This window comes from Durio zibethinus, chromosome 4, assembly GCF_047325235.1.
Source record: "Durio zibethinus cultivar Kanyao isolate XHJ-2024 chromosome 4, ASM4732523v1, whole genome shotgun sequence".
Classification (NCBI taxonomy): Eukaryota; Viridiplantae; Streptophyta; class Magnoliopsida; order Malvales; family Malvaceae; genus Durio; species Durio zibethinus.
In genome coordinates, this window is record NC_143165.1 from 35,954,920 (window position 1) to 35,980,958 (window position 26,039).

At 29.1% G+C, this 26,039-nt stretch overlaps 3 protein-coding genes and 1 pseudogene across 4 annotated transcripts; 1 reads left to right on the forward strand and 3 right to left on the reverse strand.

Moving 5' to 3' along the window:
* The first annotated feature begins 473 nt into the window (after positions 1–473).
* Positions 474–5,064, forward strand: LOC111287002 (transcription factor BIM2-like). The gene is made up of 7 exons (XM_022877131.2): positions 474–819; positions 1,042–1,126; positions 1,745–1,814; positions 1,923–2,018; positions 2,567–2,952; positions 3,623–3,749; positions 4,727–5,064. Exons 1-7 carry the CDS (start codon positions 696–698, stop codon positions 4,820–4,822), a joined length of 984 nt encoding a protein of 327 aa, XP_022732866.2. The 5' UTR covers positions 474–695; the 3' UTR covers positions 4,823–5,064.
* Positions 5,065–5,164: 100 nt separating this feature from the next.
* LOC111287001 (rhamnogalacturonan I rhamnosyltransferase 1-like) lies at positions 5,165–10,595 on the reverse strand. The gene is made up of 9 exons (XM_022877130.2): positions 10,493–10,595; positions 10,021–10,257; positions 8,294–8,361; positions 8,105–8,193; positions 7,453–7,618; positions 6,720–7,009; positions 6,283–6,487; positions 5,774–5,931; positions 5,165–5,593 (listed from the first exon to the last, which is right to left on the reverse strand). The coding sequence occupies exons 1-9, from the start codon at positions 10,578–10,580 to the stop codon at positions 5,338–5,340; spliced, it is 1,557 nt and encodes a 518-aa protein (XP_022732865.2). The 5' UTR covers positions 10,581–10,595; the 3' UTR covers positions 5,165–5,337.
* An 8,750-nt stretch (positions 10,596–19,345) lies between these two features.
* Positions 19,346–21,727, reverse strand: LOC111287218 (uncharacterized). Its single transcript, XM_022877585.2, has 6 exons — positions 21,301–21,727; positions 21,123–21,226; positions 20,808–20,905; positions 20,391–20,581; positions 19,884–19,939; positions 19,346–19,694 (listed from the first exon to the last, which is right to left on the reverse strand). The coding sequence occupies exons 1-6, from the start codon at positions 21,698–21,700 to the stop codon at positions 19,650–19,652; spliced, it is 894 nt and encodes a 297-aa protein (XP_022733320.2). The 5' UTR covers positions 21,701–21,727; the 3' UTR covers positions 19,346–19,649.
* Positions 21,728–22,639: 912 nt separating this feature from the next.
* On the reverse strand, positions 22,640–24,899 carry LOC111287220 (uncharacterized; annotated as a pseudogene). The gene is made up of 4 exons (XR_016341819.1): positions 23,747–24,899; positions 23,590–23,654; positions 23,440–23,499; positions 22,640–23,074 (listed from the first exon to the last, which is right to left on the reverse strand). The product of XR_016341819.1 is annotated as an uncharacterized LOC111287220 (transcript).
* Positions 24,900–26,039: the final 1,140 nt, after the last annotated feature.

Below are 26,039 nucleotides of genomic sequence, written 5' to 3' on the forward strand. Positions count from 1 at the left end.
AATATTAAATATTTAATAAATTTATATAATTTTTAGATTGAAATATAAAAGTTTCAATCAAAATAAATTATATATTTTTATTAATTTTTATATATTTTTAAATATTTATAAAATAAAAATAATTATTTTATATAAAAATTTATTTAAATATATTAAAATTTTTATTTAAATAATATATAAAAATTTAAAATTTAAAAATTAATAAACTGAATCGAATGATAAAATTTAATCATAATCGAATCGATTTCAAAGAAAAGATCCTTTAAATTCAAATAAAATTTTAAAAATTTATAATATTAAATATTATAAAAAGAAAATTCGAACCAATTCGACTTTTATATCAGCCCTTATTATGTTGCTCTGACAGGGCCCAAAATTGATTTATTTTATGTGGGCTTTGTTGTTCTCAATTTCATCAACAAGGCCCAATTTAAGTAAATCTCACTGGAAATCCATGAACTCACCCACATAACGTCTCTTTCCCCACTTCCTCGACAAAAAAAAGAAGAGCTATAGAGACGGAAACTAGTTCAACTACACTGCCGTTCTCGCCGGGAACCAACCAACTAATCAAGAAAACTCCATATGTTTCCTTTCCACTTCTTATCCAATTCGTTCCCTTTTTTCAATCTTTACCTTTGGGGACTTTTGTAGTATTTTTGTTTTTGTTTGTGACATCTGGAGAAGGAAAAGAAATGAGAGCGGGAAAGGGTAGTCAAGAGGAGGAAGAGTACGAGGAAGAAGAGCTTGGTTCCAAAGAACAAGGGCCTTCTTCTAATCAAACTATGTCTTTCAACGCCAATAACAACACCAACAAAGGTATATTAGATTGGATCACCCCAGATCTCTCTTTTCCTTTTCTTCCTCATTATTTGTACATTTCTAGATGATTATTTCTTAAAGGGCACTTTTCTTATTCTTTTGTTGAATTTTGAATTCTGGGTTTTTTTTTGTTCCTGACTCCTGTCCTGGATTTGTTATATACATATATATATATATATATATATATATATATATATATTGCTGGCGGTGTGGAAGCAGATGGGAAAAACAGTGATAAGGCTAACGCTATGCGATCAAAACACTCTGTCACGGAGCAGAGGAGGAGGAGTAAGATTAATGAAAGGTAACTTCTTTTCTTTTCTTCCAGTTTCAATGTCATCTCTTATTATTTCATTTTATTTTGGAAAGTGGAAGTTTTTAGTCATACCCTTTAATTAATTCTATGTTTATCTGGTTAATCTCCCGGTAATTGCATAAACCATTCATTGTAATGGCTTGGGATAGTTTGAGTCTAAGAAAGTTTAGAACTTTATTAGCTTAGGTTTACTTTTGTTGTGGAAATATTGATGATTGAAAAGGAAGTGGACTGTGTAACTAACTGATCGTTTAATGAATGGATGATGATTCTACTGAACATTTGTTGAAGAGTTCTCTTTTTGTGTAAAGCTATTTGATTGCGTTAGGAACAGTAGTTGCAGATGAATTGGTTTAAAATAATGGTTAAGTTTAGTTTATAAAATGTTTTACTTGAATTGGCGCCAGAAATTAAGATGTTATGGGTTATGTGATGGTGGGATATAATAGGGGACCGGAAAATGTTTTCTTGTTACTTTGCTAGCACTGAATTAAGTGCTTGTTGTGCGTAAAAAGCTTGGAAACAAAATTTAAGAGAGATTGTGAATTTATGATGCTTGCTTTTGTTCATGAATACTAATACTGATAAGTTTTCTGATGCCTTTAGATTTCAAATACTGAGAGAGCTAATACCAAACATTGATCAAAAGAGAGATACAGCTTCATTCCTGCTAGAGGTATGTCATGAATCTGGAAATGAAAACTGTCATATATGGTATGTATCTATTTACCTTTTGAGAAGATTCTGCTTGAAAATTGTTGATTGAATCAATGTTCTTTTGCAGGTAATAGAGTATGTCCAATATTTACAGGAGAAGGTTAAAAAATATGAGGGTTCATACCAGGGATGGAGTTCTGAGCCCATAAAATTAACGCCATGGGTATGTTCTTGTACTGAATACTTCCTATCTATGAGGTTTAGCTGTTAATTTGCAGTCTAAAAAGACTTGTCGTGATGATTTTTGTATATCCTCTTCATTAAGCTATTGGGTATTCTATGATTCTGTTTTCTTTTAATTATTATTTCTGATGGAAATTCAGTTTATGTAGGCTTGTTAATGATGTACATGATATTTTACTGGGCTTATTACTGTTTTCTTTGATATGCATAAAATCTTGGGAGAAGCATTGCTTAAGCAATGTTTTTTTGGTCATTGAAGCAATTTTTTTTTTTTTAAGTAATGAGATAATATTCTTGTTTGATATCAATGTATTCTAGTCCTTGTATGATTCCTGTTAAATAAATTTCTGGCTGTGGCACTGCTAGAATAGTTGCCATGATTCAGCGCTTGGTATTACTTATTTTCAAGGTGTTAATTGCTTGTATTAGTAAGTTACATATTCTTGAAGAATGCATCTGTGCATGGTGCCTGCTTATTTGTGGTATTAGACTTCTGATTAATAATTTACTTTGTCCTTACTTGAATAGAGAAATAGTCACTGGCGTGTTCAGAGTTTTGTTGGTCACCAACAAGACATTCAAAATGGTTCTGGCCCAGGGTCAACATTTGCCTTGAAGTTTGATGAGAATAACATCAATATCAACCCCACAATGATCACAAGTGCACAGAATCCAGTAGAATCTGATCCTATCAGGGACACTACATCCAAAGCTTTGGATCAGCAATCTGAGTTGTCAAATAGGGGAATGCCTCTGCCAATCAGAGGTGATAATGTGCTAGCACATCCCCTTACGACACCAGTCTCTGAGGCTCAATCAACTGAGTGCCTTGTCAGCAATGATACATTGAACCAACAGGAAGATCTGATTATTGAAGGCAGAACAATTAGCATCTCTAGTGTCTACTCGCAAGGGTGGGTATATCTTCTTTTGCATATTCAGTCCTGAAAGTGTTTGGTGCATCAATTACATGGTTAGCTACTGTTGTTATGGAACTTTCCCCTCGCACCTTTTACATCACTGCCCCTTGTTTTGAATAAATTGTGAATTGTTCTGATGTTTTACATCATAACACTTCTTCATTTCTCTTTGAAGGAGTGCGAGGAATTGTTCTGATGTTTATTATTTACTTGTTCTTCTGATACCCTTTTTTTGCTTTTGTTTTTTGAGGGCTGAGGTTGTTGTGTTTGTGCTAGTGATCTGTTTTCTTGGATACCTTAAGCGTTTTCTATTTGGTAGTGGTTCCGGCTGACTTTAGTTTTAATATTTGAAAGCTCAAGCATGTAATAAGTCTCAAGCTTTGTCAATGCCACTTATTTTTGTCCGGTATTTTTGGACTTTGTCAGGCTATGTTATAAGCTGTCTACTTCTGTGGATTTAATTTTTACACTTATTGAATGTATCTTATTTGCCATTGAGGATGCTTAAATTGTTTGATGGGGAATGGAGATGGTGGCTTCTTCTTCTAATACTTCTCAGTTCCTTAAGGCCTGCTATAATACTTTCCTGCTGAAACAAAATTCCTTTAGATTTAGGGTGCCGAACTATAAGTTGATAACGTTTATGGATTTTGATGTGGACCAGGTTATTGGACTCTCTGACACAAGCTCTGCAGAGCTCGGGCTTGGACCTGTCACAAGCCAACATCTCGGTTCAGATTGATCTTGGAAAGCGTGCTAACAGAGGGCTAACATCAGGAACATCTGCTAAGGTACGACTGAAATAAAGAAAGATCTTGGTCTCCAATTGTTGGTTGGTCCTGTTATAGGTTTTATTGTTCCATGTTCTTTGTTAAACCTCGGGTTGGCAGCCCAACATGTCCCCGACGAGTTCCGACCCGACGCAATCTCATAGGGCTGGTTTTTTTCTTTTTTTTAAATCGGATTTCAGGTCAAGTTGGATATAAGAAAAAGTCGGGGTCGGGTCGGGATCTTGTTTTAGGCAAACCCAACCTGATCTGACCCGATATATATATAATTATTTTTTAATTAATTAATTAATTTTATATATTTATATATTTATGTAATTTTATATTTATATTAAAAATAATATTTTATTAATTTCGGATCGAATCGGGTTGGATTCGGGGTGAGCAAAAACCCGCCCCAAACCGTTGCCATCCCTTGGTAAACCTTTACAACTATCTTACATATATTTTCATCCCTGATTCTAATATTGTGTCACGTGGATACTGCCATGTAAGCATCATTCATTGCCATATCAGATATGATTCTTATTCTTGCTATGTAAGCATCATTCATTTGCCATGTCAAATGTTATTCTTCTTTGACTATGGATGAATGTACTTTGACTATTCATGAATTTATGATATTCATAAACTCAATTAATTGTGAATAAATGTACTTTTCGTGTCATTTAAATTTTGAGGATAGATTCATATTTACTATTAATTAATAATGAATCAAATCCAAATTGAATGAATCTAATTATTCACGAATTTAATCATTCATGAAGCTATGATATTCATGAATCCAATTAATTGTGGTGTTTAATATAATTTAAGTTTAACATATTTATTAAATAGCATAAATACGCATGAATCAAATTAACGCATTAGATCTGTAACAACACACGGAATATGACCTAGTTTTAACAAAATTAGTTAACATACACTAGATCTTGTCTAAAGTTGTTCTGGATCTTTACCTGTTTACAATATTTTTATAGGAGCCACAGAATTCCCCCAATCAGGCAATGACCCATCTTAGAGATGTGAGTAATGTAGAGGATTTTGATCATGCTCGAAAGCGGCTAAAGAAATAAGATTGGCAATGGTGTTTCTTGAAATTTCATTTTTACTCAGTATTCCTTTTTTCTTTCTGTTTCGTTTCAGTTTCATTTGGTTATTGTATATGCTATGGTGTTGGTTGCCTTTTGTTTCCCAGCATCAATTGTATTTGTGGTAAGAGCAGTTCCCCAGATTTCTGTCCAGGGGATGTCAATGCTTACTTGTATCATCGCGGATGTATCATACATATCGGTTTATACATATATATATATATATATATATATATATATATATAGCAAATCCTCTTGATGTCCATTTCTTGCAGAACAGACTCATTGTTTCATTTGTCTTGATTTTTTTTTTCAATTTTGTGACGGAAATTTGATGATTTTTTATTTGAATAGTTCAAAGGTGAGCTAAAATGTGTGAAACAAGATTAGAAACACAGAAAACACAAGATAAACAGACACAAATATAAAACCACAGGTTAGTGGTTGATCAACAAATGGTGGTAGACATTCTTGAGGATTAGAATAGAAAAAATCTCAGATTATAATGTAGCACTTATTGGTGGTTGATTAACAAATGGTGGCAAACATTCTTGTGGATTAGAATAGAAAAAATCTTCATATCTGGGATAATCAGGAATCTCCCTTCTTCTGGCTGGTTTCCCTGTAAGATTTTCATGAGTTTTATTGACCAGTAGAGCAAATTCATCCCAGCTCAGCTTTCCTTTCTTGTAGTCATCGATCAGGCTGACTAGAATCGCTTTGTTCAGAACAATTGTTGTCTTGAATCCCATGTATCTGAGAAAAAAAAAAAGTTGAATGCCCATATTCATATCAAATAATTACTAATTTTCCTCCAAGTATTCCTTTTTATTTGCATTTTTAATTTCCCGTTGCTTTAAATGTTTTGGAGACAGAAGAGTGCTAAGAACACTGGTAGGAATGAAAATTTGTTAAGAACATAAGTAATTTGAGTACCTACGATGGCCTTCAACGGCTCTGGCCATGTTTCCTCCGTATGTAGGAATGAAAATATCACTTTCAATTGCAACAATGTAATCCAATGCAGCCATTTTATCTGAATGATTTAAGAAGGGCCTAAGCTCCCGGGGTTCCAATACAAGCTCTTTCCTCACCTATTTCACATTTCACATAATCAAAATTACTAGCCGGTCAAAATTAATCTAAAAGTTTTTTGAAGAGATAATATCACGAATTATCTTTAAATTATAGTAAAATATTTAATTTAATATCTAAATTTTAAAAATTTTTAATGTAACATTTGAATTATAAATTTATTAATTAATTTGATACTTAGAGGATTATTTGTCAACCACATGTAATTATTTGAAATTAATAAATTTATAATTTAAGTATTATATTAAATACTTTTAAAATTCAAGTATTATAATAAATATTTCACTATAATTTAAAGATTATTCGTTCGTGATATTAACTATTTAAAAAAAAAATTCTATTTAACTTACTATATTTGGATAAGCCATTAGTAGGTTTGCCATTCTCTTTTCTTCATTGTATATTTTTCCAGCAGCAATATAGATTGTGGTATTTCTATCAATACCTAATGCTTGCAATATAAGAACAGTTTCCTCAGGAGTTAAAGGGCAATAACCACGTTCTCTCCTCCTTCTAGCATCTATTGGTTTATGCTTCCAACCATCATAAGAGTACCTGATCAATCCAAAATTTATTAGATTTTGTTCATGGCAAGCATACCCTACTGGCTTTTGAGCCCGTCTACCGTTGCAATCTTGATTGCGATAGTCAAATTTGATCATAAATAATGCCACTGCAATTGTTTTTAATCACAATCACAAAACCAAACCGGTTCTTCGTATAGCCATTCGATCGAAGAAACAAAAAAACTTAAGGATAAATAGAACTATAATTGATTGATTCTCACCTCATTTCAGTTACCTCTTTAATCTCTTGCTTGGTTAAACCTTGAATACAACCTGTAAATGCCACCATGTCTTTTTCATACCTAAGATGAAGAACCAAGAATGGACCCTTCTGCCTCAGGAGACTAACAATTTTTCTACCAGTTTCCTCAATTGGCTGAGTGAATCTCAATGCTTCATAATTTACTCTACATCGAAGCTTTTGGACCTCATCTGGTAGCCCATTGTTGGCTAGCCTAGCGTCAGTTAGTGGGAATTGCAAAATTCCATGCCTTTGTATGCGAAGAAGAGCCTGCAAATCAAACAAGCATGTGAATTATTTGAAATATTTATGCTTGATGAAAAAGAGAGCTAACGGTTTGTTTATGCGGTCTGAGATATCATTTAACATGTTCAAAATTCAAAACTCAACATTTATAATTCTTTTCTAAAGAAGCTAATTCACTTTTAGAACTAGGGTGTCTAAAGACACCTTAAAAAAAATTTCCTGGACACCTTTAAAATTTTTTCATTGACACCCATGAAATATGAAATTTTAAAAGAAAATTTATTTTCTTTGGACATCTTGGAAAATTTTCCATTGATGCCTTTTTTCGTCAACAATTGGTAAATTCATCAAAGTTGTTTATATATTCAATAAGTGGACACACCCGAAAAAAAATCTTGGATCTGCTATTGCCTTCCTTTATCTTTAGGTTGCGACTTCTTTTATAAAATAATAAAATAAAAACTAACCCTTTCATAGTAATATCTCAAGCTGGCAAAACTTATTGGAACCATAGAATAATATGACTCTGACTCCTCTCTTCTCTTTAGCTCTGAAGGAAGCTCCTCTAATATGCGAACCTCATCTCTTAGAGATGTAATGAAATGATTCAGGTCAAATATATCTGCAAATGTGCTGCCATATAATCAAGAATTAATGCTTGTTCAGTAGCTAGCTAATTAATTATCATCTGCAAAACATATTAAACAAAAACATTAGATTCATCATTCTTGTTACATTTGAGAACGTGTTGAGAGTTTTCTCACCGTGTTGAAACTTACGTTTTATGATTGGATCGAAGTTAAATTTTAAGATAATTAATTAATTTAATCTAAACTCTTGGCATATATTATGCAAGACAATATACAACTAGTCTGCCCTAGTGAATGGCATTTTGAAGAGAAATAGGATTATATATGGATATACATATATACATTTCGTAAAGGGACAAGGATTGACGATTTTTATTACAAAAAAAAAAAGAAATAGATTCGAACTTGATTCATTGAAAAATGAGATATGTGTGTCTTGAAATTTTTTTTTTCTAAACCAAGATCAACATATGATGAAATCATTATTATTGGATCCAAAGAGAAAAAATTAAAAAAAAAAAAAGCTCACCTATTATCATTCCAGTAAGTTCCATTATCAAATAGAGGAACAATAAGGGTGACATTCATATACCTTGCAACGACAACCATGTCTGCAATCTGTCAAGCTCAAACAACAGTTAATAGCATTATCGGAAATTGTTGAAATTTTATTGATTAAAACCCTAAATCCTAAAAATTAATTACGAAGACTACTCACAGCAAGTCGTCGTTGATTCAATCCTCCATTGGCTATAACGATTAGGTATCCATTGTTCTTATAAACCCCTGTAGCGACCATGCATGATAACCACTTCAGTGTCAATAACCCACATTTTAGTTTTTTTCATAAGTGAAAAAAACATGTCAATTTGTACGATCTTGATTAATCTAAATTCAAGATCAATTCCATTTTGGTTTTTCCATGGAGTAAATTACGTGGAGCTTTCAATTTCCCAACCCATGCAGAAAGAAAGTGCAATTATGGAGATTGGAGACAGCATCACCATCTATAGTCTTGTACGTAGACAGCTAAAAACTCAGACAAAGCACATGCATCATAAACAAAAACCTCACTTAAAACAGTGCAGACCTACAATTGCGAGATATTATTCGAAAATCTCGTGATTTCATCTTATAAATTAAAGATCTCTCACAAGTTTAAACATAAATTTTAATTTATATATTATAATAGATCTTCAAAATATCTCAATATATGATTAAAGTATCATAAATTTTTTCGTTAAAATTTGACATTCTATCGAAACCTCAAGCCCAACACAAAGTACATAAAAAAATATAAAATTACAGAACTAAAATCACATAAAATATTAAGATTTTAAAAGTAATTCTCATCGTGTAATACTTAACTCTCGTCTGACTAATAACCTTACTCTGATATCATTTGTTAAGACCCGCACTCAACTTACTAGATATTATTTATTTTGATATAAAAATTTTATGATTTTATCTCACAAAAGATAACTTGTAAATTTGAGTTTAGATATCTACTTATTTATTATAGTAATCTTCAAAATATCTCACTACGAGATCAGGGTATCACAAAAACAACAAATATTCAAACAACCCTTCAAAATAATATTCCAAAATATAAATTTACTAGGTATAATATATTTTTTGAAAGGGTTGGAATAAGAGTATATGTTTGATGCACTCTAAATGTTATATATAGATGTTATATATTATTCATGAATCACATATCGATAATTTATAAAAAAAAATTAATTTTAAAATTTTAAAATAATAAAAAGTAAATATAAATCTATATATAAACTAATAAGTTTTGTTTTTTAGGATGAAACTTTTTAATCTAAAATAGTTAAATACTCATTTTAAAATCTAATAGTATTTTAAAAAAAGTTTATAAAAAAAAGCAATGTTTTGTTTTAAGCAATCAACCAGAATTTTAGTTTCTTAATTTTGATTAATTGAGAAATTTTGATCATAAAAATAAAGACCAAGGTAAAACCAAACTGACACAAATCAAAATCATGGTCTAAACAAAAAGCAGCAAAGTAAAATCAACAAAAGCTATCAATTTTTCTTTCTTTATGTAAATTATTTATAGTTATTTTCTATAGGTTAATATGTGTATTAAAAGAAATATTTTCATTCTATATTTTTGTGCCCTTCCTAATTTTTCTTGATTAGTAATTTTCTATAGCCTCAAAACTTCATGAATAAAAAATCAATAGAAAATCTCGCCAACAAAAAATGCCATAATAAACAAAAAAATTGTATTATTATTAATTAATCTTCTATCAAGAAGAGATGTTAGTCAAACCCTGCAATAGTAATGCAAGAATCACCCAAAATTAAGGTAAATTGTTTGAAAAATAAAAGAAAAGAAGGGAATTTTTTATCAAATCTTTCTTTGTTTTTATCCTAATCATGGCAAACAATCAAACATATGAAATGATCACTCACTTTCTGGTGGCAATGCATCATAAAATGAAGACTTTGACAAGGTATTTTCATCGTTGACTAGTGTTGCCAGCTGCAGCCCCCAGACCCAGAATAGGGTTACCAAGATCAAGGCCACGGCTGCCCAGAACTTGATAGCAGCTAAGTAAGGTTGAGGCTTTGAGTTCGCAGCCATAATCTCCTGATTTTTAGCTTTGATGCCTTGACTAATATCCTTACAATCCGTCACCTCCTCCTTTTCTGAAACAAATTGTTATCATAACTTACCTTGATTCGTTGATCAAATCTTCGAGGCACACGTAGGCACATATATATATGCAAATAATTTTTTAGAATTATTGATATTTTCTATTTAAATATCACGTAATATAAAGTTATATAGATACTTAAACAATATAAGTAAAATTATAATAAAAACAAAACAAAATAAAATGTTAAGAAAAACAACAATATGGATATTTGAGTTATTGTATACTCAATCTTGATATGGAATTTGGGTTAGAAGATGAATGGCTATTGATATATCTAACGAAATGGGTTGCTGTGAAAGTCATGGCTGACATACTGCAGCCTATAGTTAGCACATGCAAGCCACGAGGTTAAGTTTCAATTTCTCGTCACCGTCGGGATAAGACAAAGCCAGCTTTATTATTTTGTGTTTTTCGTTTTGCTATAAATGTTCCACTTGCTCTTTTATGTAATTATGTATTTACCTTGATCAGCAGAAAAACATGCTTTAGGGGCCTGTGAGAATTGAAAATAACATGTTCATGCCTGGTACGCAATAATTCACATCATTCTTTTGTTTACATATAAGATGGTCTATGACAAAAAAATTCAAGAAAGTATCTTGCTTAATTTTGGGCTTTAATGTCCATTATATATAATGAATCATTGCATTTTTTAGTAATTTATATTTTATGTACCGTTAATGTATAAATATTATACACTGTCAATAAACTATATAACGATATCTCGATCATAAAAAATTAATTTTAAAATTTTAAAAATTCTAAAATGTAAATGCATTTAATCTTAAAAATATATTTAAAATTAATTTTTATAAAGTATCATTATGTAAATCACTGATAAGATATAGCATTTACACACTAACAATCATTTAATATAAATTATTTTAATTTGTTAAGTTTTGGAAATACGAAAAAAAAAATACTACTTCTTCCATCCTATATAAACAATAAAAAGTATTGATTATTGAATTAAATTATCGAATATACATGATCATTCTTTTTTAATTTTAAATATCTTTATCTATTAAAGTATATAAGTAAAAATCAATTTATACAAAAAAATTTTACACTGTATAAATTAATCTCTTATATATATATATATATATATACTTTGTTACTTGGATTTGAGAATGAGAATTGTATTTTCAAAATTTTAAGTTTTACTGTATATTTGGAAGGTTAATTTTTATACGAATTCATTCAATACTTGGAACACTAATATTTCAAAAAAAAAATAAAAAATTAATACTACATAGCATATAATTGTACTTAAAAAACTTGTTATAAGCATTAATTTTAAATTAAATTTATATTTGATATATTATTAATATATATATTTCATACATTATCAATGAATCAGATAATAAAATTTATTAATAAAATAAATCAAATTATAACACTTCATTAATGAATAAATTATTTTATTTTATGTATATTTAATTTTAAAAATTAATACTTATTTATTAATAAATTATTATCATATAATTTATTAACAATATATAAAATTTATATATTGATAATATATTAAATATAAATTTTAATTATAATTATAATTGTTTTCTTGGGTTGGGACAATATTAATTATTGTTGTATTTATTACATCGTACCTGGATGAAAGGAACGGATATAAAATGCAGACCTCTCTCATTTGTGGATTTCGTATGGTCTCCCATCTGATCATGAGAGCCAATACGGTGCTTACCTATCCACCCAACCATTGGCCCTACCTGTCATTCCCCTCTCTCCTTCAAATCCCTGTGTGGTACATGATGTGAAATATTTTAAGTGTACAGTTATAATATATTTAAGAATTTATTTACAGGTTTATTAATTTTATTGAAAATGATGTTTAAAAAAAATTTTAAGTTGTCTAAGAAAAAATTTTTTCAATCTTTCAGAGTATCCGTAAACTCCATAATTATCTGTTTTTCGAATGGAGGTGGATGAACAATGCTACTTGTGATAACAGGGAAGAGAATCCAGGGATCACTTGTTTTTTGAATGTGGGTTTACAAAAATTATCTGGTAAGGAATATTTCAAAATGCAAGATTAGAAGAAAAGTGAAGGATAAAGATGTAAATGATTCATTAATATTCATTAATTATTTGAATAAGATTAAGCTGTTGAATTACTATGGATATTTAATAAAATAAAAAGGAAAGCATTGATCTCGATAGTCTTGTGTATCGAGATATGGAGAGAAAGTAGCTGCTGACCGTATAAGAAGGAAGAGAAAACAACGGAGTAAGTGACCGATGCGGTCAAGCAACCCCTCAAAAACTGGCGGCCTGCATTCGATGGTTGCTGACTCTTGATTAAGGGATTATGTGTAACTTAGAATATAAATAATCAGTAACGGATTTTGACATATATTTTTAAGGGATTAATTATATTATACTTTTTTTTTTGTAAGATTCTATAACATATTATATACTAATAAAAAAATAATCAAGCACAAAATATTTGTAATCGTACCGTAAAGAATTTTGCTATCATTAGATGCATAAAAAATTTTAGCTTATATAAAAAAAATAATAAATACCCTAATTTTACATTTAAATCTACTTTTGTTTGTCAAACTCATTAGCTCAGACCCTGGTCTCTCCTAACTCATAAGTACATCAACAAATACCTTTTCTCATATTTCTCAATAAAAAAATAATTAGACAAGTGCAAATTTGAAAATGCTATAAAATAAGACAAGTTAGCAATTTGTGAAACATGAGGAAACCCATCAAAAGAAACCTTCTTTATCTAATTCATAAGTTTTTATTCCTTTAAACATGTAAAAATGTTATACAATTAATATTCAAACATATGAGATCAATTTTTTTTCTGTCATTAGTTACTTGATTGAAACATATTGATAATATATCATACATTCAAATATATCTGATGATTTATGTATTTATATCATATAAAATATTAAAATTTATACGAAAATTATTTATCATAATTTATATTGACACAAAAATATGAAATATTTTTTAATTTTATTAAATTTATATATAATTATTGTTAAAATTTTAAATCATATTATTATTTTATTTTATTTTATTTTTATATCATATTTATATTATATCATTATATTATATTTTTAATTATTAGATCTATATTCTAACATTGTCCTTAAACTTGTTATATTCATTGTTCAAAAATGAGAAAAACATTTAAGTGTTTTACATGAGCAATGAAATGTTTCCTTTTCTGATGTGGACAACATAATTGCTGCATTGGGACCGTGATATTCAATCATTCATTAATTATTTTCCTTTGTCAATATTTTTATTAGGGGACTATCAAAAATGGAAAAAAAAAATTGTTTTACATATGCAATGAAATGTTTCCTTTTCTGATGTGGACAATATAATTGCTGCATTTGAGACCGCGATATTCCATTATTCATTAATTATTTTCCTGTGTCAACATTTTTATTTGGGTAGTATCGCACCCCAATTAGAATGGGATGGGATCGTTGATTCGATTGATTGAATTAATGAATTGGTGTTGAAATCAATTTAATTTTATTATTATATCAATTTTATAATTAAATAATTATAAATTGACGGTTTACATAATAAATTAATAAATCAGATGATTTTTTTTAAAATTAGATTAGGTTAATACAAATTAATAAATTTAGATAAAATATTTAAAAAAACTCTTTAAGTATTTAAAATAATATAATTAAGCCATATACTATTATTTCATCTAAACAAATCCATCAACTCTTATTTTTTACTATCAAAACTCTTGTATATGTTAATATATTTTGAGACATATAAATAATGATATTGTAAAAAAAACTTATACATGTGTAAAAATAAGCAATTTTTTTAAAAAAATATGATCTAACAAAAATTCTATTAATTGATACCATAATTAAATATAATTATAAAAATAATAATATATAAAATTAATAAAAAAATGAAATGTTAATCAAAATGATTAATTATTTAACCATGATCGAAAATAATTAATAAAAAAATGTATATATGTAAAATTAATAAAAAATCTATATTCATATAAAAAAATATAAAAATGATTTTAATATCTTTTTTACTAATTTTCATATAAATATAAATATTTCCTTTTTATTAATTTTATATATAGATATTTCCTTTTTATTACATAAAGATTAATTATTATATATTAATAAATAATATTTATATTTAATAAATAAAAATAATTATTATTTACAATTATTTATTAGTTATTATTCATTATATTTATTAAAATATAAATATTATTTCTAACTGTTAAAATACAAAATATGATTTTAATATAATGTTAAGTAATTTGATTTTTAACTAATTGTTTTATAAATTTTATATTTTAAATTATATCTTAAAATTTATAGTTTCATGGTTGAACTATTAAACTATAACTTGAGTTAAAAGTTGAATTTTTAAAATAATTGTATTTTTTATAATATTTTTTATTGAATTGATAATTGACCTAATTGACTCGGTGGTTGAATCATTAACCTGATAACCCAAAACCTTGAATGATTTAATATCCGATCCTGTTCTGATAACTATGTTTAAATGTTTAGCACGTGGCAAAGAAAGGCATTTTCCATTTCTCATATAATTAATTTACTTAGGATCTCAATATTCTAGGATAGACTAGACAATTTCTATTTTCATATCGTGTTTCATGTCGTGTTTGACATATGTAATAACATAAATAATTAAAACACAAATACGACACTAATTATAAAACGTGTTTAAATCCTAAACATAAAATACGATACATTTATTATATATGTTACATGCGACATGACATGATTAACATATGTACAATTAATATGTTTAAACACAACATACATAAATACAAATAACATAGATATATACGAATAGATACAACTAACACGGATATACATGAATAGACATAATTAATACGAATATTTACAAAAACACAACAGAAATAATAGATAACTATAAACTATCCATCATTTATAACTTAATAAACTTAGCATTTAATAGTATAAAAAAATACTTACATATTAAAATTAATAATCATTTAATAAGTATTTAATATATAATTTAAATTTTAATATATATTACATAACTATATTAATTTTTAACATCAAATTCAAAATAATAAACTATTAAAGATTAAAAAATAAAATAATAATGTATATAACTAATATTAATATTTATATTGTATTTATATTATTAATATAAAAAAATAATTTTATAATAATTATTAAATGAGTATCATAATTAAAAGTTTAAAATATTTTTTACATGAAATTAAAGAGTAAATTAAGTACCATAATTAAAATATGAAAAATTAAAATAATTTTTATATATTTATATTAAATTAAAATAAATATAAAAATTATGTTAAACATATTAAATATGTTAAATGTATACTCGTATGATAAAATTAAATTAAACATATTATTCATGTCATGTCATTTGTTTAATCGTATTTACAGATATAAGATACAAATTGTGTTATGTCAAATTTTGTATCTACATGAATAAATACAAAATATATATTTTTTTAAAATACATATACGATTTTTTTATGTTGTTTTCATGTCTATTGGTATGTTGTATTTGAAACTATCAATTTATTTTAGAATACAGTACGGGAACACTTCCTTGTACAAATATTTATTCATATATATATTGAAATTAATAATTAAAAAAAAATAAAATTTATTCATCTCATTCAACAAATTAATAAAATATTACGTGAAACGATTTTTTTTATTAATTATATAAGAGATAAATATCTAAATTTACTATTTTATTATTGACAGATTCAGTTTTTTTAAAGATATTTATTTATAATATTTATAAAAAAAAATTTTTGAAATAATATTTTTTTTATATATTTAATTTAAAATGCATCGTTTGATTTAAGTAAAAACTATCAATGGATAGCAAAATAATTGATATTTTTTATAAACTCTGATTTTTTTTTTCCTATTTGCAAATCTGTCGATGTGTTGTCTAACGCGTTGGCAATTTAATTGTTTCCGGATTTATAGAAGAACTGTTAATAAATTTATTAATTTTATTGATGAAAATGACGTCAAAAATTTTTTTTGAAGTGTCTAAAGAAAATTTTTCTTTCAAAATTTTTATAAGTTGTCATATCTTTGCATATCAATCCGTCTTTGTCCTGTTTAATTGGCAGACTAAATCTATAATACATCTTTGAATAGATATATTTTTAATTGTCCAAAAATAACAAAATACATGAATAAATATTTGGTAAAAATTAAAAAAAAAAATCCATGTCATTTTGTACAAAGAATAATATTAAAATTTTACTCCATATATTATTTAGGGTAAATTTTATCCAAATCTGCCATATATTATTTAGACAGAGAGCGCATACGGTGGAGGAGGGTGAAGACGGTGGCGTAGTAGCGGAGACTGCCAGCTATGTCGATGACATGGTAGAAGGAGGTGAAAGAATTGGAGGGCTTTGGGGCCGTGGCTGCAGAGATGTTTGAGGATGGTGTTGACTATAAAGTGGAGTCCGGTTGATGGAGGGGCAGAGGAGGGATTGGGTTAAGGAATGTCTGTTGGTGGAGGGTGCGGGCGGGAGGGGCGGTGTTCATGGTGCTTTGCGGCAGTGGAATGGTGGTGGTTTTGGCAGGTGGAGAGGGGTTTTGGAGAGTAAAGAAAACACTTTTGATATTACATTTTGCTGATGCTTATGTCGATGGAGAAAAGGGGCTTTCATGTAGAACCAGGAGTGTTCATTTTTCATTCAAACCGAATATTTATTTCTGAAACTAATGAATTTCACTTGAATTTTGCTTAAAATTGATAGAATATATAAAATTTTCAATGTGGTTATTGAATAATAAAAACCATTCGTAGGATTAACGCAAATAATTAAAATTTAGTGTCTAAATATAAAGTATTAAATTCAAATCCTCATAATCTATTTTATTTGTAGGCAATTAATAAGTCTCTATGAAAAAAAATTTCATAAAATCATTTTGTGGGTTGACAATTTATCTTGGAGACGAGCTAATTTTCACTATTTCTCAGCTTTTTTTCGACAAAAAAAAAAAAAGGAAAAAGCTAATAGTATTTTATTTTTGAGAAAGATTGTATAAAATTAAAAATATTTTATTAATTTTAATAGATTTAAGAATAAAAGAGATAAATAAAAATAAAAATAAATAATTTAATTCTTATGGACACCCTTTTTGTTTAATAAATTTGCCAATAAAATTAGTAAATTCGTCCATAAATTTTATATATATTACAAGTAGATATCTCGAAAAAATTGCTGAACCTATCCCCGTGGTGGCATTGAGAAGACTGATTCAGCTATTTTTTCTTTTGCGCAGGAGGCAGCGCTTCCAATATCTGAACTTCATCTTTCAGTGATGCAATGAAGTATTCTACATCAAATATGTCTGCAAACTGACTGCCATATCAGAAATGAAATTTCTTCAGAAATATGATCGATCAAACGACAAATTCATAGCATCTGGCATTATAAAGAAATTAAAAAGGTGGCAGACATGAGCTAGTAAAAGAAAAAAAGTAAGAAATGAGAAAAATTAGCTACCTGTAATCATTCCAAAACGATGAATTATCCAATTCAGGAACTATGAGGGTGACATACAGAAATCCAGTTATATAACTTATTGATTTTCAAATGCAAGAAGAATTTGTTTTCTTTTCTCAATCCGTTTAACATAATTTTATGGGGTTCATTCCATTAATATAATAAATTCGATTTAACTAGAATAAAGAAAACTTGTCTTTTCTTCTTTTTATTTAAAACTATTTATTATATTATCATTTTCTAAAATTACTATTTGTATTTATAATATGTCATAATACTAATTATTTCCATTAACTAAATATTTATAAGTACAACCGAATTTATTTAATGTCAACAACAGCTGATTAAGTTGACAAGAATCGAATATTTTATTTGTAAGATTATTGAAAACCATTAAATGGGTCGTACTAAAATCCATAAACCAGGGTCCAAAACGTTCAACAATGGTGGAAACCTTGGAGGGCATCCGGGTTTTCATCTCAGAGACCAGAGTTCGTTGTAGGGCTTGAGTGTCAGCCATCAAAGCTTGAACATATGAGTTTTCTTGGTTGAGGTAGTTAAAGAAGCCAGGGTCGTTGATGTGGCGCATTCAATGGTAAGGATCTTGCCATGAATAGCCTTGGTGGGAAACTGTGAAAGAAACAGTTTTGGGAACTGGAGGGAGTTGAGAAGGAACTGAGATTAGCTATGCTCTGCATTTGTAAAAAGGAAGAGGAAGAAGAAGAGGATAGGGAGATCAAGGTGAAAGAAAAAGGAGAAAGAGGGTGTTTTGAGTCAAGTATCAGTTCGAAAAGCTGAAAAGCAGAGAGTTAAAAAATTTTACTGTCATTGTATTAAAAAACGAACCCATTTATTCATTTAACTACTACCGAATCCCGATTAACAGGTTGTATGGATAACAAATAAAAAATATGGTAATTAACCAGAGATTTTTTACTTTAATTTGTTTTTTATGCTGTATATACTGGTATTATTTCTGCACTTAAGAATTGCAATTTCCTCTTCAATTCAGTGAATTGTATGTTGATCTTATATTTAGTGAATTGCAATAGTAAGTTTGTTCTAAGTTCTAACTATGAATCTTGAGGAAAGCTCAAACGCTTCAGATCTTTTCCTCACCCCAAAGAAAAGGTTTGAATTCAGCATTTGCTTGTCGTCTACAGCCTAGAGCAAGTAATATGGAAGTTGTTCCAAAATAATATTTTTCCCAGCAAAGATGTCAAAACCCCAGATCCAGATTCCAAGCCACTTCTCATCCATAGCTAAAATCTTCAAACTGGGCTTAATATGTTCCTTCTATGAAGATCACTTGTGGCTCTCAAAGAACACAAGATGTCTAGTAGTCTCTGAGATACTTATACAGAATATTTCCTCGGAGGTTCCGAAAATCACCGGTTATACAGAAGAATGCATGCGCTGTTTCGATAGCTTCGTTCACTCCCCACACTGTTCCACCACAAGAAGAGAGTGGAGTTTTCTTAAGTCCAGACATGGCATGAACAAAATTCAAGATTCAGAAGCATTAACAAGAACAATTTGATTAACAGAATGAGATTCTCTGTACAAGGCAAATAATGGTGTTCTAGCCTCCCCTCAATCCCTGGCAAACAGGTATCAGAACCTGCAATTGTTTACAGCATTAAACAGATGAACAAATAGCTAGCTATCTCTTACATAAAGCAACATACACCATAGTACCAAACCCCAATCACCGAATCCAATTTTGAGAACCAGCACCTGCTTCTGCTATCCTTTCAGCATTCTTTTCCTCCCCCTAGCAGCAAAGTTCTAGCTTTTACTCCAATTGGTTTCATCTGGCTGGAATTCTAAGCTTTAGTTCCCGCTGCATTCTTCTTCTCATCTTCTACATCCTGCAAGTTGCCATAAAGTTTGAAACATATGTTAAAACCAATTCAACGAATGAAGAACCTAGGAACAAACATCAATGAAATGAGGCAAAACTTCAACATGTTACAAAGATGTAGATCTTAGGATGCAACAGCCATTACTAGGAGTTAGGACACCTTAATAAGAGGTAGAATAAAGTTATTCAAGCTTACAGAATTTTCAATCTTGTCAAAATCATCACCAAAGCTCCCATCAGCATCAGCATCATCTGAAAGAAGTGCAAATATAAACAAATTGACTGTAAAAAAATCATAGAAGAAAAAATCTAAAACAGAAAAACATGTTATCCAAGTCCAATTCATTTCTAAATGGTTTTCCATGAACAATGAAGCTTGCCACATTATTGCAATAATTTCTGCATCAAGTTATCCAGTATTGCATGTATTAACATGAATATAAACACCTGATGAGACCAACGTGTAACATTGAATCAGCCATAGTAAGCTAGGCTACACAATCCATAATCAGGCTTTAATATGGCTCTCAGGGAAAACATCCTTTTTGGACATATAATTTGAAAATAAAGTCAGCAACTTAAACGTTAAAACCATTAAGTTACTTCAAGAGCAAGCAATTCAAAATATCAAAAGTGCATGAAACATAAAACGTATGAAGATATTATAAACCCACAATCAATACAAGGATTTTGAAGGATATACCTCCACCCCCATCACTATCTTCAAAATCTCCCAGCAAAAAGGTATCCAAATCTTGTTCAGTAGAGGCACCCGAAGTTTTACTTTTCAGACCACTTTCCGACTCTTCTATCTTAACTGTGGGTGTTTGCTTTGATTTATCCTCTTTTGCCTCCTCTTTCTGTTTAACTTCCTCCATGTACTGCTTCTCATAACTGAAAATATAAATACCTTACATCAAAATAAAAATAACTCAGTTGGTGTAGGCGTGCAGCTGCCCTTAAGAGTTGGTATCTAGCAAGTTTGGGATTCTAATCCCAGCACCTGCAAACCCTTTCTCTATCCGTAGGCAACAGACTCCTTTGTACCAAAAAAATAAAAATTGGATTGCTAATCCTAAATTATCATTAGTGTAATAATAATAATTAATTAATTACTTACGGAGCAACATGAGTGCTAACAAGAGTGAAATATATCCTCCAAAATTTTCTTTCTTTCATCACACGTGGGCATAATTCATATCTTAATTTCTTGATTTCCTGCATAAAGATAAATGTTTTATAGAAATTAATTAAAACTACAAAAATCTAAAATTTATCCTGCGTTTCTCAATAAACTTAGGTCTAGTTTGGCTTTACCATTGCAATTGAAATTTGTAACAAAAAATTTACAAAAATCTAAAAAGCAATTCCAATCGCAAAGACAAACGTAGCCTTAGAATTATAAAATCTACAATGAAAGGTAATTTTTTTTTACCTTAACAGTAGTAAGAACAAGCGTGGCATGCCTCTCTTGCCATTCACTCAGATCCTTCCGTACATTTGAGCCCGTAGTCGTCCCATCGGACGGCTCCATTTCATCTACTCAAAAAGTATAAACTTTCAGTTTTAATTTTAACCCAAAAAAAAAAAATGAAATTAGGTAAAAAAATTACCTTGGACAGGGAAAGGGAAGTTCAGGAAAGTACTAGAAGTGAAACCTCTAACAAAGTCCCTCAAATCATCAGTGAGTCCAAATTTCCGGAGCTCCGACTCCGAGATTGGCGGAGGATCGGAGGAAGTGGAGGCGGATGAGGTAATGGAGAGGGAGGAGAGTTGAGGAGGGATAATATCGGAAATGGACTTGGAGAGGCTTTGGATTTGGATTTGATCGGCTTGTTTGAGAGCGGCGGTTTTGAGCTCATCGGCTTTCTTGGTGGCTTCCAGAGCAAGCTCCTTGGACCTCTTAGCGGTTTCGGCGACTAGATCGGCGATTTTGTTCGGCGCCGTTAGGGTTTGCGATTTCTTCGCCGCTTCTTCCGCGAAAGATTTCGCTCGCTTCCAAAAATCTTCCATTTGGGATCCGATGGATATGAATCTATGATCTTCTCTGCTATTTATGTACTTTCGTTTTCTTGATTTCAGTGTTAAGCAACCGACGCCGTTTCGAGCTCAGGTTTCTAATTTTGGTATCCAGTGAAACGACTCGTCGTTTTTGGTACCAAAACGATCTTCTCACGGTACGATCAAATAAAACGGCCCGGTTTATTTATTTTTTTTATAAGTATATAAAAATAAAATAATAATTCAAGTAGAAATAAGAAAATAGATAAGTGAAACATCAATTTATACATATTTATTTCATTTGAAAATAAAAAATAGGTAGTAAATTTGAAATTCATAACAAAAATGTTTATATTTTTAATTTTTATTTTTCAAATTTTTAGTAATTTTTTATCTACATATATTTTAGTTCTTTTTCTTTTAAAAATAATTAATAATTTTTACAAAAAAAAAGTTAATAATAATATTAGCAATCAAATGAAAATTTTTACTTGATTTTGCAATAGTTAAAAAATTCTAAAATCCTAAAATTTAAGCACTGTAATGTTTTTTCGATTTTCAGATTACAATTTAAAAAAAAAAAAAGAAAAAAACTAGCCCTAACGCAATCTCCCTTCTTCTAAATTATCTCTTATTTTAATATTTTATAGATCAAAATAATAATAAAATGATTAAACTTACACAAAATCTACAACTATAACAATTCCAATATTGAATAAAATATAAAAAATTTTCTTTTAATTCTTAATTTTTTTTTCTTATTTTTGATATGAAAAAAAAAAATGAGAGTTAAAAAACTTATTTAATTTTCAATATCAAGATAAAGAGATCAAGAGATTCAAATTTAAAAGCTTTCCATTAAGATTTTAAATTTTAATCATTTGCGTTGACTAATGATATATTTGACACATATTATCATATTATCTGGACCTTAGTTCTTCAAATTCCGGATTATTTACCACAAATCAATCAAATACCAAGAACTAAATTTCCTTGTCATTCAAAGTTCGCCCAAAAACAGCCAGCCTAAAAGTTGATGACAAAATTTTAGGGTTCCTTCTTTGGTAAAAGAAATGTCGGCCATAAACAGAAATAAAAGAGGACGGATTCCTCATTTCCCTACTTACAAAAGCATTAGTACTACAAAAGTTTTGTTCTGTACTGTTGGGGACTGAAAGGAGCAGGCCAGCAGGAACTATACATATCCCTCTCCCCTCGGGTTTCAAGGACCAACCGGCAATGATTTGTTATGTATGGGACGTCGTCTTCTTACATGGGAATAATCCATGGTAAAATATTGTGAAATGTCGGGCCCTCCCTCCACCCATTCTTGCCTTGTGCCTCCACTTCCATGCATTGTTGCTTGCTCTTTCTGGTATGCTTTGCCTGTCCAATATTCTCACTTTTCAAAAAAAAGAAAAATTGCAAAACAATGAGCTTGAATGCATGGGACTTGAGCAGAAGCTCTCTGTTATAGTTTTACTATCAACCCTGCTTCAAAGTAATTGAACTGATAATTTTAAATATGATACGAAAATATAAACGAAAGTTTTAAAAATTATATGATGACAAACAAAAATGATACAAAAAATAAATGAAAGCCGCATGGTTCAAAATTTTAGCGAGAATATGTTTTGTTTTTAATCTGTAGACACGAATTTAACAAGATAATTTTCATGTTTTAGATATGTTTGATATGAAACAGACACGGCATAGATATTGGAATTGCCGGATCTAGTTAGATAGGTCACCTGAAACATCTTCCTTCAGCTTGGTGTTTGAAATTGATTGTTGAGCTTATTTCCTTTAACCTGTTTCAAAAACAAAAGGCACGTGAATTTAAGAAAGAGATGGTAATTTTGTAACACAAAAGATTGTATTTTTTCTGGATAGATTCATACTGTTACTTCCTCAGTGAAGCTGAGCTTCCTTGGCAGTGTGTGGGGAGAAAGCTGAACTCCTTTTGCTGCTAATGATCAAAGCACTTCAAACTCAATAAATAATGAAACAAAAAGGAGACAGAGACAAGAGACAAAGAGACCTTTATATATAGTTTACCTTGCTCATTTGATGATTGCAGCTGGATTTGCAGGGAAGTACAAGGTGTTTGCAATGTAAAGAAGCTAAAACAAAGCACAGTAATGAAGACTATCAGCTCCATATCACTTCAATTCTCTGAAGATCTTTTGTTTTCTGAGTGTGGGTTGTTTTTATATCAACCAAACTACCAAAGTACGATAGACAAAGAGGAAAGAAAGGGAGAGAAACTGATAGAAAGAGAACAGTCACAAAGCACAAAAATGCAGATTTCCAAAACACCATTTGGGTTGGTTTTTTGTCAACAAGCAAGGTAGGACCCTTGGTTTTGTTTTATTATAACAAAGCCTAAGACATAATCTCCATTAAAGCACAAATATGTTGCTAATTTTAGTAATTTATGAGCTTTTAACAGCATATTAGAGAAAACAAAACATTTGATCATTTGATTATGATATGATACTCAAAATTCTTGTAATTCTTAGTTAAAAAGTTTCAGGCCAGCTCATATATATGTTATCGAATAGTTCATTTGTATATTTTTTCTGCCTAACGGGGGATCAATAAAGTAATTAAAAGGTCTATATCCTATATACTATATATGTTTATTGATCAAAAAACAAATCAAATTTTCTTGTTTCTGTTTGTCTTTTGAGAAAAAGAAAATTGAACAAGTGAAGACTGAAGCATAAAAGGATCACTTTTCTTTCCTTTTGTTCGTACCAAAGTTGGCACTAGACTGTGCAAAAAATGTATGAATGTATACAAACTTCATGGAATGACTTAGAAGAACACACATATCAAACCCAATCAAATGAAATAATTGGTCGGAAACAGGAAGGAGACAGTAAAATAATCTTATTTTTTGCTGTTTGAAGCATTTTGTTTTTTCAAAGACAATACACGTGCATATGATTCCTAATCTTAGCTAGGCAAAATAGGTTTGCCGCAACCATACCAACTTGGATATGTTTGCCATTGCCAATAAAAAACAGGCAAGAAGTTGGTACAATAGAAAAACAAATTTGTAAGTCTCAAGGAAATTACAAAGACACTTAAAATAATAAAAGAAAATGGCTTTTCCCTTACTAGCCTGGGAATAAGTTAAAACTGGCATAAGGTGTAACTAAGAAAGAAGAATTAGGGAAAAATAGGAATGACACTGGCGTGGATATTCATTATTTTTTAGATATTCGTATTTGAATTTATTTAATATTTATAATATCTAAATTTATTTAAATTTAAATTTGATTAAATAAGTACTATTCATTTAAATATTTAAATCCAATATAATATTCATTTATTTAAATTTTTTATTAAATTATAAAATAAATAATATTTTAAATTTAAATTTAAATTCACTCTTAATTAATAATAAATAAAAAATATTTTTTAAGGTCCAAAACCTTATACATACATAACATCTTATATATTTTATATAAATAATCAGATAATAATTTTGGATACGAATTCAAATATCTATTATTATTTACTAAAATTTAAACAAATTTAAATATTAAATATCCAAAAAAATTATCCATATCCGCTTCGAATCCGTCATAAATAGTAAATCTTTTATCATAATTCATTAATTATGCATATATAACTATCTGAATTTAATATAAATAAATCAAATAAAAATAAAAATAAATATCCGTTTATTTACTATACATTACCATCTCTAAGAAAAAGATGAGATTTTTCTTAGGGATCAAAATTAGCCAAGGAATCCATCCTAAGTAAGTTGATTTATATTATCTTTATGCTCTAATTACAAGTTTATAAGTTTAAATCTTACGATTCGTATATTTATATCATATAAAAATATTAATAATTCGTATATTTATATTATATTTTATATCAAAATTATATATCAAAATTCGAATAGATATAAAAAACAAGAAATACTTTTTTATTTTTGTTAAACTCATTTTTTTTACAAAAATTTTAAATGACACTTTCGTATTTTTTTTCTATTATGTTTTAAATCATCAGTTCTAAATAAGCTAGAGTTCAAACTCTACACCTCCCATTCCCTTTGTCCTCCCACTCACTGTAGTAGATTTCCTGACATGGCAGATTAGCTTCTCAACCATAATATAACAAGCCATGGTACTAACAGAAAGCAGATTTTAAAGCAGACCACGAGTTATAAGTTAGGCAGGTTTTCTCTTCCCATGTATCTCACATTTAATCTAAACATTGAAATCCTTTCAGGCATTTGGCCAAGTTGCATAAAATTGTTTTGAATGTTTCATTTATGATTTTATACCAACTTGTTTGTAAGCATTTACCAAGAGAAAAGAAAGGCTGC

Coding starts and splice junctions, on each gene's coding strand:
- LOC111287218 (XM_022877585.2), bottom strand. CDS start 21,700: ATGGAAGATTTTTGGAAGCGAGCGAAATCTTTCGCGGAAGAAGCGGCG. Junction 21,227..21,300: donor CTTCCCTTTCCCTGTCCAAG/GTAATTTTTTTA, acceptor CTTTTTGAGTAG/ATGAAATGGAGCCGTCCGAT. Junction 20,582..20,807: donor GTTAGCACTCATGTTGCTCC/GTAAGTAATTAA, acceptor TTATATTTTCAG/TTATGAGAAGCAGTACATGG.
- LOC111287001 (XM_022877130.2), bottom strand. CDS start 10,580: ATGTCAGCCATGACTTTCACAGCAACCCATTTCGTTAGATATATCAAT. Junction 8,362..10,020: donor TGATGCATTGCCACCAGAAA/GTGAGTGATCAT, acceptor TGGTCGCTACAG/GGGTTTATAAGAACAATGGA. Junction 5,594..5,773: donor GCCGTTGAAGGCCATCGTAG/GTACTCAAATTA, acceptor TTTTTTTCTCAG/ATACATGGGATTCAAGACAA.
- LOC111287002 (XM_022877131.2), top strand. CDS start 696: ATGAGAGCGGGAAAGGGTAGTCAAGAGGAGGAAGAGTACGAGGAAGAA. Junction 1,815..1,922: donor CAGCTTCATTCCTGCTAGAG/GTATGTCATGAA, acceptor GTTCTTTTGCAG/GTAATAGAGTATGTCCAATA. Junction 2,019..2,566: donor CCATAAAATTAACGCCATGG/GTATGTTCTTGT, acceptor TTACTTGAATAG/AGAAATAGTCACTGGCGTGT.